The following is a 14,859-nucleotide window of genomic DNA, read 5'->3' as shown; positions in this document are numbered from 1 at the left end:
AGACGCGTACTTCACTGTGCACACAGAACATCATATTCCTGGGATAAAGTCTCATAAGATCCCTAGTGTTGGATACATCAATAGTCTATGAGCATAAGGCTTTGAAATTTAAAAAAAGAAAGAAAAAAGAAAAGTCCTAGCCACATCCTTTTCTCGTTACTTTATGTGTTCCTTAACTTCTCTGAGTGCTTTCATCATCAGCAGACAGAATAATGGGCCACTGCTTTGAGTGAGTGTTGGAAAACTCATTAGATTGGTGGAAAGCTCTTAGCTCATTGCCAGCTCTTAACAAGCTCTCATTGAATGGTAACCGAGTCCAGTAGCTTTTATTTGTGATGAAGGCATCCGAGTCTGAAATCTAGCAGCAACTGAGAAACAGCAGAATGGTTGAGGGGAAATGACCTGACAACACACATTTCTGCCATCATAGCCAGTCCTGACTACACAGAGGGAGAATGGGAGCAGAAAGAGTAAGATCACCATGGAAAGAGAAAGTGACTAGTCCCAGATAACCAGGCAGAGAAGGGGTTCATTCTGGTCATGCTAGGGTTAATCCAGTTTCCTAGTGCAGGTCCCATGCTAAATAGAAACCAGATGGGACCCCCTCCCACTGTGTGTGTGTGTGTGTGTGTGTGTGTGTGTGTGTGTGTTTTGCTGGTGATTAAACCTGCAGTTCTTGGATACAAAAGATCTACCATTGAATTTTTAATAATCCCAACCCAGAAGCCAGAGTTCTGGTTGTATATGATTTCTTTGTTTGTTCTCTGTATACACAAGCCAATGGGATTGAGCTCCAGTATCCACATATGAGTCTTATCTACCACATCCGTGAGATGTAGGCTATCTTCAAATCTACCATGTGTAGAGATGGAAATTTTCCAGCCTGCCTATACAGCCCATTCTCTTATCTTCGGTGCTTAAAGAGATCTTTGTACTGAACTACAACCTGCAAGAAGCACACATACCCCATGCCTTATATACTACTCTCTCTCTCTCTCTCTCTCTCTCTCTCTCACACACACACACACACACACACACACACACACACACACTTTTGGTCCATTTAAGAGGCCTGGCCTGTGATGTGTGTGACATAAGGAATATGGTCAACTAAGAGATAGAGGTAAAGGAAGCAGATAGGGAAAGAAAAGAGAAAAGAAGCAAGAAAGATGAGATCTGAGTGAAAGAAGACATGAAGATACAAATAAGAGAGAAAGAGAGATTGGCTTGAAGGTATGTAGTTTGAATGAGGCATCGAGACCATATACTTAAATGCCTCAAGACAACTAAAAGCAATCTCAGCCCACTCAGAAAGCATGGAGCCCTCCCACCTCATCAAACCCACAGTGGCATCAGAAGGTAGGGAGTCACTGTCTCTGAGTCACATATTCCCATTCCTGAGCTCAGAAGGTAACATATGTATTCATGGAAGTCTCTACCTGCAAAGAAGAGCCCAAATCTTGTCCCCTTCCCAGTCAGGGGATACAGAAGGAAACCCCAAAATACTGACTTCTTGAAGCTTCTAGTATCTTCTAGAAAAGAGGATTGGACACTAACAAGTACAAGAGATAAAAGACAGGTTCTACCAAAGTTGATTCTGGCATCCCTATTTCATCATCTCCCTCTGCCCCTTTCTCTGTTACCCTCCTAGGGCCCCTTTTCTCCGAAAAGCTGGGGTTTCATGTTCGTTTTCTTTCTCTGTTTTTCTTGTTTCAGCTTCAAAGAAGCCTCTTCCTCCTACTCCTGAAGACAACAGGGTAAGTGAGGTGGGCTTGTGTGCTGTAAGCCCAGTTGTGGTCTCTGTCTCTGTTAGGTCTGTGTGCTTGTGGTAGACAGCTATTGGGGTATATTTAACACATTGGGTTTGGAGGTGCTATATAGTGCAGTGGTTCTCAACCTCCCTAATGGTGTCACCCTTTAAAACATTTCCTCATGTCATGGTGACCCCAACAATAAAATTATTTTCATTGCTGTTTCATAACTATAATTATGCTGTTATTATGTAAAGATCTGATATGTGACCATTGTCAAAAGGTCATTTGACCCCTGAAGGGATCAAGACTCACAGGATTAGAGCCACTAATTAAGTAGGTCCATCCACCAAAAGGACCACTGAGGTTCTGAACAATCACCTTGCTATACACAGTCCACAAACACTGGTACCAGGCTATTTTTTATGCCTCACCATAGAGTACTCCAGAGACAAACCCCTGCTAATGCTTTATATATTCCTAAGTACTTCCAAACTTAGCAAATCAAGTGCCAAGAAGTCTTAAGGCTTTCCCCAAGGCTACTCAGGTACTAACAGGACCTGGAGTTTCTGGGGTATGGATGGGAAGTGGTTATTCTCCAGATATGAGCCATAGGCCCCCAGCATCAGCCACCTCGGAGGGCATGTAAGGATGCAGAGCCCTAAGAACACACCCAGATCCACTGCAGCCATAACTCTGGGGGACAGGCTCTAACTGTACTCATTAATTCCTGTGATTCTGAGCTATACTCAAGTTTGAGAAGCACTGCTCTGTGGTAAACTGATTTACATGGCTTGACAAAGAGGCAACTCTGGAGAAGAAAAACTAAGGAAACTATCAGCCTTCACATTCTGGCCACATCAGTGCTCTCATTCGGGTACACACCCGCAGAAACGTCCACTTTGTGCCCCGCATGCTTCCTCTGATTTTCAACTCCAGCCAACAAAAGTAATGTCGCAAACTGACAGCATCCTCAAAAGGAAAACTAAATCCTCCCGCCTCTCCTCAGCTGACACCCAGACATCCCCACAGAGACACATTGCTGCAGAGAGCCTGGGTCTGCTGCTCTTTTTGACCTGAGCATTACTCCAGCAGCCTCCTGGCAGCTGTGCCTTGGAAGCCCACTGCCCTCGCTTCTCCCCTTAGGAACCGCACCCAAACTCACTGCTCTCTCTAAAGTTACCCCGTGCCTCTCTTGCCCTCAGTGTCAGGGAAAATAAAGCCAGAATATGCTGCTTGTCCATCACTCCTCCAACTCCACCACTGGGACTTTAGGGCTCCTCGGAGATGCAATGCCTGTGGTATTTTGTGAGCACTTTCATCACAAGGGTTTGGAGTCCTCCATGCTGTCCACAAGTCTAAAACCACTGCAATGTTTCTCTTATTCCTTGCCACATTGTCATTTCTCTCTTCCCCTTCTTACCTGCAGGGCAATGGCATCTCAGGTTGTCATATAGAGAAACAATATTTAACATCATGCTTTCAGGCCATATGCTCTGTCCCCGCTTCATTTCTCTTGCTGTTGTAAGATAACCTGACCAAAAGCAGCTTAGGGGAGGAAACGGTTTATTTGGCTTAAATTTCAGGTCATAGTCTATCATTGAGGAAAGTTAAGGCATCCACTCAAGGCAGGAACTTGTAGGCAGGCTTGATTGCTAGTCTACACAGCCTTACCTCCAACCAAGGAACCCACTTGAAAGCCAACCACAGCTGCTTGTTTCCTAGCTAGCTTGCTTATGTCTCTCAGGGCTGCCTGCCTAAGGAATGGTGCTGCCCACTGTGAGCTGGGCCCTCCTAAATCAACAATGAGGCAGTCCCCCACAGACATGCTCATAAGCCAATCTGATCTAGGAAGTTCCTCAATTCTCAATTCTCTTCCAAGATAACTCTTAGTTGTTATCAGGTTGATAGCTAAGGCTAGCCAAGACTTTTTCTACGTTAGGAAGACTGTGGAATTGCCCTCCAGAGGAACAGTGTAGTTGTTGTTAGTGAAGATGGAGGATATCAATGGTCATTTGAACCCATAATCACAGGCTTTCTATCTTGTGGGTGTACATGAGGCCAGTTCCAGATGTCTAAACCTGAGTTATTTCCAGCTCTCTCATCCACAGAGTTCAGCACACCATACCAGGTCTAGTTAACCCAGAAGAGCTTCCTAGGGACCGCATACATGTGTCTGCTTGTGCCCTTCTCCCTTGCTCCTAAGCAAGGAACTTTTCTTTTTTTTTTTTTTTTTTTTTTTTTTTTTTTTTTTGCCACTTCTGCCTGACCTGTAAGGTCTCTCAGCATAGTGGAGTTCTGCTCACCTACAACCAGAACTCCTAGGGGCCAGACTGTTCTTAGACATGCAGTAGAATGACCAAGAAACGAGACCTTCATCTACTGCAAGCCTCTTCTACATACCCAGGGCCTCAATCTGTCCTTCTTGAGCCCTCTTTTTCTACAAATGCCAACCCTTGATTTAATCTAGTGATTCTCAACCACATTATACCTAATACCCCCATTTTATGAGACATGTTTCGTAAAGATCCTTCAGTTACCCTGAGGGAAAATCCATTAAGTAGTGCCTAGAGAGATGACTCAGCAGTAAAGAGCAACGACTGCTCTTCGAGAGGATCCAAGTTCTGTTCCTACACCCATATGGGATACTCACAGCCAGCTATCTGAAACTCCAGCTCTAACTGGTCTAATGCTCTCTTCTGACCTCTAAGAGCACCAATACTCATGTGGTATGCACACAGATAGACACACACACATGCATGAAGAAAACGAAAAATGAATAAATAAATTTTTTAAAAATCTTATTTGAAATGTAAATAAAGAAAATATCTAATAAAAATTTTTTTTAAAAAATCTTAACTAGTACAGCCTTTTAAAACAAATACCTCTAAAGAGAATCAAGAAGTATATTATAATATTGAAGACAGAAAAAAACCCAGAATAAATTGTATTTGTAAGTGTAAATATGGCACTATGAGTTTACGGGAAGTGATGATGAAGTAAGCCACTGCCAAACTCATTGACAGAACCCACTGTATTTGGCAACTTAAGTGCAATAGATACAGAGATGTTTTATTGGTGGTTCACTTCTAGTGTTTCCATGAGTAATAAGATTTTCCAGAATGGCAAGCAATTACCCCAAAGCGTTCTAATTTAAACCAAGTGTAAGCCCTCAATGCAGAGGTAGTGTCACTCCTGGAAAAACTGGCTCCTTGTGATGGGTTAAAGTGGGACTCAGCCTTTGGTTCTTTCTGAATATTGTAAAAATCCAATGAGCTATCCACTGTGCAACAGAGGCCTCTTGTGTATTCTGTGCAGGGTTTTCCCCATGTGGATGTCTACTAGGACATTCAGAAGTTGGAAAGTCTGTGAGACACTGCAGAACATTCTTGGCTTTTGACTTTTAAATAACTGTAGTACACGTGGTAATATCTGAGCACCCCACTATGTGTTCTCCATGACCCCTGGGAAGTGTACCACCAGCGTCTGAAACTCTGCCCTAGCCTTTTGCCTTTTTCTCTTAAGGGTTAATCAGGGAGGTGGATCTAAAGTAACATAAACCACACATCACTCTGGTACCTTCTTCAGGTGGCTTGAACACAGTTCATCCATCTCTCAGTTCTATGCATGGACTCAGGTCCATAGGGTCTTGCTTGGTTCTCTGGAGGACCCAGCCCACCACCTTATTTCAAGCTCCATAAATATCCAGAGTTTAGTGTACTTGGAGAATTTGTGACTTCTCAATACTACATCACCTTCTAACCGTTAACTCGATTTTTTCCCATATTTACCCCATTCCTAAACCTGTCACTCAGTTCTCAGTGTGCTCACCTTGATCTCTGGCAGTTGTTTATCTCATGAGCTGTTCTCCATGTCATTAATATCTTATGCTAATTGAAATGTGGTATGGGACATAGGCATAGGCCAAGGTTTCTGCAATAGAAGAAAGAAGTCATATGCTACTGTGGAGGAAACATTGAGATGAATTCTCTGGGAATGGGCTGTGTCTATTCCCTGCCATGGGATCTGATTCCCCTTTCTGAATTAAAGTGTTGGTAAAATGGGCTCTTGAGGCCCTGCTAGCCTCTGATTTGATGGATCTGGGCAAGCCTGTGAATCAGATGAGCCAACATAGGAACAAATAGATTTCTGTGAAAAGTAAATGGCTTCTTGGAATTCACTGGGATGGGCATCTACTCGCAGAATGCAGGAAGTGGGGGACTGCTGTTGTGTGTATCTGTTCAGCTCCACAATTCTAACTCACACATAATGCCTACTTGATGAATGCAACTGCCTCTGCAAAAGACCCCAGTGGATAGAGAGAGCCGACAGGCTGACCTAAACTAAATCCAGGATCCATGGACTCACTCCCTGCTCTTGTCTTTGCTTGGTTTGTTGTCTCTTCCCCAGCGGTCATTTCAGGAACCTGAAGAAACCCTGGTCATTGCCTTGTACGACTACCAAACCAACGACCCTCAGGAGCTCGCACTGCGGTGTGATGAAGAGTACTACCTGCTGGACAGCTCCGAGATCCACTGGTGGAGGGTTCAAGACAAAAATGGGTAAGGGAAGCTGTGCATGGCTACTGTGGGAACAAAACGACTATGGGAAGGAATGCCCCATCTCCTGCTGCCCGGAGGCTGAGCAGAGATGTTTCCACCTCCACCCCTACCCCCTGCACCGCATCTTAAGCCACTGTCCTCAACTTGTCTAAATGCCCCTATATTTTCCACTTGCTCTGTTATGATCTTGGGTTTTAAAATAAATTTTAAATACACCACATCGTGATGTAAGTGAAAAGAAAATGCACACAAGGATGATCCAGAGCAGCGGTCATGTTAGAAAGTCTCAGACAGCAAAGGAGACTCCATTATGAGAGCAGTCATTAAATGATGTATGGGCAAGGTTCCGCAAATACTAATGACCTACTGTGGGGTTTGGATGAAAAACATCTCAAGAGTCCTTGTCTAATATGAAACAATTACTGTGACCAATATTCTAATATACTAATATCAGGTGTTAATATTATGAAGTACCATGTGTATGCATTAGCTCTGGAGTTACAGGTGGTTATAATTCCATGTTGGTGCTTGTGGGAGTCAAACTCAGGACCTCTGCAAGCAACAAGTGCTCTTAATCACTGAGTCCCTTCTGCAGCCTCTTCTGTGTTATTTTGAACAAAACTTGAGTGAAGACCAGGCATTGTTTATGTAGCACGACAGTCTTTTAGGTGCATACATATATGTGCACATATATCCCAATTCTAACTAGGGAAAAGTTGAGTTGTGGTAAGTCATAGTATATGATAGTTTAATTTTACCAAATTTGCATACCCCCAACAGGATTCTAGAAAAGCCAACACTGGCTATTGTTAAGCTTCGGGAGCATAGAGAAAGGATATCTTTCTGTACCTTGGCAGAATCTGGAGACATTTTTACATGTAATCGAGTTTAGATCATCCATTTTACCAGTTAAAACTGGAAGCCAAGAAAGACCAAAGGACTCTTTACCAGCATTCTGGTGCTGTGGGGTGAAGACAGAGCATCTTCAAGATCTACAAAGCTATCACAGTGTAAAAAGTAGTGAGAATGTGGACTAATTTTGCCATGTTGTTTCATTTCTCTGATATTAGTTCCAACTCAAATGTGGTACTTCACCATGGCATCCAGCCTGACCTTGACCTCCATTTTAATCTTATACAGGGTCTCAAACTGCACCTCCGGCTGGCCTGGAACTCACTGTGTAACCCAGGCTGGTGTGGAACTCACAACTGTCTTCCTGCTTCAGCCACCTCAGTACTAAGATCACAGGCATAGGCCGTCTGTTCAGCTTGACCTGATCCTTTTTCTCCTGGTTCTTTGTCCAAAGATGCTCAATTAGGGAGATTTGAAATCTAAACATGTATATAGCACCAACTTGGAACAGTTTTAAGGACCTGTGGTGGGAAAGTTGGGTTTTTATATCTTAATTATTTTGATTTCCTTACTGGGAAATGATGGCATAAAATGAAAACTTACTGATTATCACAAAATTAATTATAGAAAATACAATTTGAAAGTTATTTTTTCCAATAGAGGAAATTTCAGGCAGCAAGCAGAGCCTTGTAAGTAAAATAGCCATGTGTTATTTATTATATTTTATATTTTTGGTGGAGCATGTTGCTTTCAACCACAAATATAGCTTTGTTACTTTTATCAGCTATCTCATTTCAATTTCTTATGCCTTATCACAAAAGCCAAATACTGAGGGTTCCCATTCTTAAATAACATCTGTGGATTAAATCTATTAAATGAAGATATGAAAATCACTCCTCTGCTAATCAACACCTGTTTTCCTTTTTACAGGCATGAAGGATATGCACCAAGCAGTTACCTGGTAGAAAAATCTCCAAATAACCTTGAAACCTATGAGTAAGATACTGTACTTTTTTGACTCATTTATTTGTGTATTGGTTGGTTGGTTGGTTGGCTGGCTGGTTGGTTTATTGAGACAGGGTCTTATTGGGAAACCTTGACTGGTCTGGAATTCACTATAGAGAACAAGCTGACCTAAAGCTCAGAGATTGGCCTGTCTCTGCCTCCTAAGTCTGCAGATAAAGTCACATGCCACCATACCTGTTTCGATTAGTTTTTTAGAATGACAGTTCTAAGGTTTTCTTCCTAGGGCAAGCATAAATTATTGGTTGGCTATAGAAGTATCCAATGGTTCCCTTTTTGTCCTGCTTTCTTTACTTCTAGTCTCTGATCACTAAAACAGTAAGGGTTTATCTCAAATAAGAGAAAAGTGAAACTCCTTTTATAATGGAATGGTCCTTTGGGGCCTGGAAAAGAGTCTGTAGAAGAAAAGTTTCCGGGAATCCCAAGTGTTGCTGTCAGTTGAGAAAGAAAATCCCTATGAATATTGAATAATACATCAACTGACTGAAAACATTGTTAAAAACAGTATAGCCAATATCAAAACAACATTCAAGCCCACAGATATTCGTTATCTGCTTAGGCTGTGCTAAGTGTTTAATCCTAAGCTATCACTTATAAAAAGAGCTTAAATTTTTGTTAGATAAAATTTGAGAATGCATACAAAGTATCCACCTAGCTTGGAGGCTGGAAGATCTATACCTAGCACATAGCTCCTGTTTCTGAGTGGTATCCCCACTAAAGAGAACTGTGATTTCTGGAAGCAGGGGAGAATGCAGACTCTAGGGTCAAGGCACAGGAAGAACAAGATGAACTTGGAATATCTTCCTGCACTAAAAAGCAAAGAACTAATTTTTTTTTTAATTTTGTTTCAGTGATTTAATCATGTCAAACAGGTATAGGAGTGAGGTGTTTAAAAAAAAAAAAAAACTCCTAGTGACCAGACTGAAACAGTTGAAGAATAGTAGTAGACTATAACTCATTGAACAAAAGAGTAATACATAATAAGTAGATTGATGGGTAAGCAAATAACTATACAAACAAGACAAAGTTCTTTCTTAGGAGAGTACCAAGTCATGGAGGTGGGAGGCTGACAAAGCTTGAAGACCAGCATTTTTGTTCAAAGTGTCAATTCTGGCAAAGAATTGTAAAATGAATTTTACAACCAGGGGGTGAACTATCATAATGGTAGTATATTTATAGGATCAAAGGTATTTCTTCCTAAATCAATTGTAACTACAAAATAGAGCTAACTGGTAGACCCCATCTTATGATAAACATTCATCTCAATATGGCTCCAAAAATATTGCCCATTATCCCTGCTCCAAAACATGCACAATATAAATTTAATCACAAGGATACAGTAAAAAGTCTGAATTAATTAATACTTCTATAAAATATTGCCTTTATCCTTCAAAAGAAATTAAGTATGATGAAAGCTGCAAAGGGCTGAGAAATTGGACCCTGTTAAAGGAAATGAAGGAATATAGTGATTAAATGCACAAGTAACCCTGGATTGTATTTATAACCATAAAAAATGTTTTGTTACCAACACAGTATGGGGGAAAGTAATACAATTTTGATAAGATCTACAAATAGAAAATATATAGAGATATAGATATTAAAATTCATGGAAACAGACTACAGAGTATTTAGGAGTAAAAGTCTGCTCTCAAGTAATTCAGGAAAAATATACCAGGGCTGATGAGATAGTTCAGTGAATAAAGTGTTTGTTGTTCACTGATGATGTCCTGAGTTTGATTCCCAAATGTGTGTAAAGATGAACAACTCCACAAAGTTGTCCTCTGATCTCCACACTCATACACATGGCAAGTGTGAACCACATACACATACACATACTCTCTCTCTCTCTCTCTCTCTCTCTCTCTCTCTCTCTCTCTCTCTCTCTCACACACACACACACACACACACACACAATAGAAACACAATAATAAATAAATAAATATAATTAAATATGCCTAACCATATGTCTAAATTATCTACAGAGAGTAGTAAATATGTAAGCATTCAGCCACTGACTGGTTCATCTAGGTAAATGGTCAATAGGACTTCCTTTATGTTGTTTTATAACTTTTCTGTAAGTTTGAAAATTTCCAAGTATTATTATTATTATTGTGCACACAAGAGTGTGCTTGTGTGTGCCATGAAGAATATGTGGAGGTCAGAGGACAAATTTCTGGAGTTGGTTCTCTTCTTCCACCTCTGTGATCCAGGGATTGAACTCACGCTATCTCAGCAATTGCTTTTATTAGCTGAGCTGTCTTGCCTGCCTTGAAATGCAGAGTTGTGGAGCCTAGTCCCAGTGGGTGCATGCACAAAACACTCTCCTACCTAAGGCTCAGGGAACATTGTAAGAGATGAGGCACAAAGAATGTAGGAGCCAGAATATTTGGGAGTTTACTGTGAAACCGAATCTCCTAGTATTGTCAGAAGCTACACCCATAAAGCCTCACCAACATGACAGCTCAACCATGAGCTGAACAAGAATGACATCAGTGAACATGCTAAACCAGATGGAGAGATGCCCTCAAGGCCTCAACCCTACACAAAGAGCTAGGGTCAACTGAGGCAAGAGCACACTGATTGGTTTGTCCAGTGCCAAATGGTCAACCCTGAAAACATACACACAGCATTATACACACCTAATAGGTTCTAGTTAGGATGAGATACAATAACATTAGTGAAAAGGGAGGCTTTGAATTTGAAAGAGATCAGGGAGGATATATGGAGGGCTTTGGATGGAAGAGAGGGGAGAAATGTTTTAATTAAATTATAATCTCAAAAATTAAAAGAGGGAGAGGAGAGAGAGGGAGGGAGGGAGAGGGGAAGAGAGGAGACAGTGAGAAGATGAAGGAAAGCAGGGAGAGAGGGAGGAAGGGAGGAAGGAAGGAAGGAAGGAAGGAAGGAAGGAAGGAAGGGAGGGAGGGAGGGAGGGAGGGAGGGAGGGAGGGAGGGAGGGAGGCAGGCAGGCAGGCAGGCAGGCAGGCAGGCAGGCAGGCAGGCAGGCAGGCAGGCAGGCAGGCTAGCTAACTGTGAGCCTGGGAATAAGCTTATAAGCAGCATCCCTCCATGGTTTCTGCTTCAAGCTCCTCCCTTGAGGTCCTGCCTTGACTTCCCTTGATGATGGACTGTAACCTAAAGATGAAATAAACCCTCCCACAAAAAAAAAAACAAATTAGTACTCATTAAATATAGAACATCAGAGAAGAAAGAAAGATATGAGCTAACCAGAACCTCTGCTAACCAATTAGGATTCAATGGCTAATGTCATGGTTTCTGCAATCTGAATAGATGCCAGGAACCAGGTGCTATCATTTTCTTAATAGTGTCTTTCAACATTTTGATCAAATATGTGTGAAGAGCCCTTCCCAGGGCTGTGAGATGATTCATCCTTTCCAAGAATGTTTGTGCTGAGATGAAATATAGATGAGAGATACTTAGCTGAAATAATTGTTTTATAGTCACTGCCTTTGAGGGGAAAAAATGGTTGTTTATTTCAAAGAACGGCTTGTCTGAATAGCTGTGTTTGTCTTGGCCTTTAATCAAAATCCCTTTGTTTATGATTCAAGAAGCAAATTTGAGGCCTCAACAAAATAAAGCAGTAGGCAATTGATGGACCCCTGGGGGCAAGTAAAAATGTATACCCCCTACCTAAAGGAATCTTAAGTCATTTTTATAATAAAAACCATATGGCCTGTGAGCCAGTTTGTACTGTGCATACCAGCTTGCATTTCCTGGGTTGTGGAATCCCAGCTAGAAAATGATATAACATAAGGAAACTTTCTGATATTTAATATATAGCTAGATATAAGAAAGTTATCCATACTTTCTATTCTTTAACTCAATTTTGATGACTTTAAGGTGAGTTTTACATAAGATCTCAAGAAGTATACCACCTGCTAAGATAACTGGATCCAGGTTTCCTGCCTTAGCTTAGAAGCAGAATCTTTAACAAGTTCCAGCAGCCTACTAATTCCTGGGGGTGGGTTCCATGACCTATAACGTATCCTGAAACTGCAAGTAGCTCTGAGCTCAGTATGTACTATGCTTTTTCCTCTATGTACAGCCTATGGGAGAGCTTACTTTAAGTTAGATCCATTGAGAGATTAACACTAATGGATAGTGATGAAATAGAAGTTATAGCAATATACTACCATAAAATTGCCACCAGGACTCTTCTTACATGAAGTAAGGATCACTTGACACAAACACATCAATACTGTGGCACTGTACCTGGTGACAGCAACCAAGTGACTAGTAAGTAGGTATTGCATCTAAGTGGATTGGCTGCTTCAAGGGTGACTTATACCCTAGATGATTGTCGTGAGATTTCATCATGCTACTCAGAATTTAGAATTGGTAATTTCTGGAATTGTCCATCTTGTATTTTCTGGGACCATGAGTGGGCAACTGAAATCACAACACAGCAAAACTGCAGAGGAGAGGCCACTATACCTCACCCTCTGTGAGCTTTGATCCCTCCCTGGGTAAAGGAAGAATCAGAGGAGACAGAAACAAGCAAAACACCGCACTGCAGATATTTTTTCACTCCCTTGAGCACTGAACTCAAGCAGACCTCAGTCTACGAGTTTGACACTATTGTCTGCTGAACCCAGGCCTGAGTCACACTTTCAAGCACAGCTCTAGCAACTCATACGCATTGCTTGGAGCTTAGATGGGATGAAGCACACACACTTCCTGGCCATCTGGGAGCCCAAGGAGGTGTACAGTCTGCTCAGCCAGAGTGTTTTAAACGCTCAGTGGAATCCCCTGGTTCTCTTCTTTTTGGATGCTCTCAAGTAGCCAAACAATTTTCATAGATACTATTTCTTCCCCACCTACGCCTCTCCTGAGTTTATTAAGCTCCAAAAGTAAATTGTCAACTGATGACCATTCTCCTTTTGCTGTATGCTTTCTGGCCCAGAAATAAGACCCTGTAGGCTTCTTTTACCAGGAAGTGACATATTATGTCAGCCTTCATGCTTCTAGAGAATTATTATCCAAGTTCTAGAGAACTCTGAATGTTACTGGGCTGAGGCTTTTATTCATGTTTTGGCTTTTATGTATCTTATATATGATAGCACATGTTCAATTGGATACTTTAAACTACCATAATGGCTGAAATGAGGAAGGATGGGCGAGTAAGCAGCTGAAGGAGAGATGTGCTGAGCCTGCACATCCCCATGGGACTATTGACCAACTTGCATGTCTGTACATCCTACCACACGGCTACTGATCATCCTGCACAAATGCACATGCATGGACAGTGAAGAGCCTGCATGCTCATTTCCTGCCTTTCTTCTTCTTAGCCCTGGGGGAGTCCCTTCTCTCCCACCACACTTTATCTTACCTAGGTGATTGAGATGGTCAAGATATGTCTCCACATTGTAACAACATTCAAAAAACTTCGTTCTTAAAAATGGCCCCTGGCTTTGCCATTTATTAATTATACTTATCAATTACAAAAGCTTTGCAAAAAGTCTGGGGGGGGGCAATCTTAAGAAGAAAATATGACAATTGTTTTCAAAGGAGATTTGCTAAAGTTGCAAATTACTATTAACGTTTTTTTATGGCTACCTGTCACCCTCCTACCTGCAGCCACCCACTGGCATATGAAGTGGGGGAGGTGAGTGTTTTTTACAACACTATCATGGAAAATTTCCAACTCCCACCAAAATAGAGAGCAGAGTACTAAGAAGGCCCTGAAACTCAGCTTCAGCAACCACTAGTCTGATGCCAGCTCTTGCTTCATTCTTTTTCTTCTCCAGATAAACACCCTACTACCTGGAAACGGTCATGGCTTTCTATCAGTGTTTGAAGGCTCTGATAGAAACAGAAAGTAAACACATGACTTTTGAGCATCATGTTTTATAAGTAAGCGATAAAGTTTTCCAACTGTGACCCAAGGCTTGTTTTTTGGCTTTCAGGTGGTACAATAAAAGCATCAGCCGCGACAAAGCTGAAAAACTTCTTTTGGACACAGTGAGTACCTGCATCCTGACTAAAAAGAAATTGTACAGTTTCCAGCCATATTATGGCTATGCTGGTGTGGTGCCGCTTTCCTGTGTTGGCTTAACAATGGCTTTCATGTCTGAGGACAGGTATTCTGAGGATTATCAGGGCTAGACAGCACAGGAAAGGAGGCCTAGGGAAGCGCTAGGCCTGGTCGCTAACACTGGCTGCGGCTGTGACCTTGGCTTCAGGGCAGCTCTGCTTTTTCCTGTTTCTGCTACTCAGGAATGGATTCTGCCTAACAGGCCTGTAGTTTAAACAGATTTTCCCACTACAGTTCCTTCTCTGAAGCCTTTGCAGTCTGGCAGAGAGACTGACCTTACTCCAGGATCTTAGACTTAGGGGAAGGAGGGATGAGCGGAAAGGCAGCATGATTGGATGGGATGGGGACCCCTGTTTAGGTCTCTGTTCTGCCTTCAGTTCAGTGGGTAACTGTGGGGATTTCTCTTCAGCCTTCTGGGCCCACATTTGTTAGTGAGGACAAACTGAACATCAGTATACATCAGGGTGTCAGTGATCTGTTAAAACCATGGATGCTGCCCCTGTGTGCTCCTGGCCCTGTGCAGTTAGTCACTGATATTGTGCCTGGACCCCACTGGGAACCACGACTCACTCAGTAGTTACATGTGAGTAAAAGGGAGAGCAGGATGAAAGGCATTGAA

At 41.9% G+C, this 14,859-nt stretch overlaps 1 protein-coding gene across 5 annotated transcripts in view; it reads left to right on the top strand.

Moving 5' to 3' along the window:
- The window catches only part of Itk (IL2 inducible T cell kinase), a 64,368-nt gene that overhangs the window by 27,478 nt on the left and 22,031 nt on the right, over positions 1-14,859 (top strand). For 4 of the 5 annotated variants that reach the window (NM_001281968.1, NM_010583.3, NM_001281965.1 and 1 more), the window contains exons 5-8: positions 1,717-1,757; positions 6,162-6,313; positions 8,096-8,161; positions 14,113-14,167. In NM_001281968.1, the coding sequence (NP_001268897.1) occupies positions 1,717-1,757; positions 6,162-6,313; positions 8,096-8,161; positions 14,113-14,167 (314 nt within the window). Of the gene's footprint in view, positions 1-1,716; positions 1,767-6,161; positions 6,314-8,095; positions 8,162-14,112; positions 14,168-14,859 lie in introns of all 5 variants that reach the window. The other variant, NM_001281966.1, reaches the window with a different exon arrangement.

Source organism: Mus musculus, chromosome 11, assembly GCF_000001635.26.
Source record: "Mus musculus strain C57BL/6J chromosome 11, GRCm38.p6 C57BL/6J".
Lineage (NCBI taxonomy): Eukaryota > Metazoa > Chordata > Mammalia > Rodentia > Muridae > Mus > Mus musculus.
The sequence above is the reverse complement of the archived record's forward strand: the minus strand, read 5'-3'. Positions and strand labels throughout refer to the sequence as shown.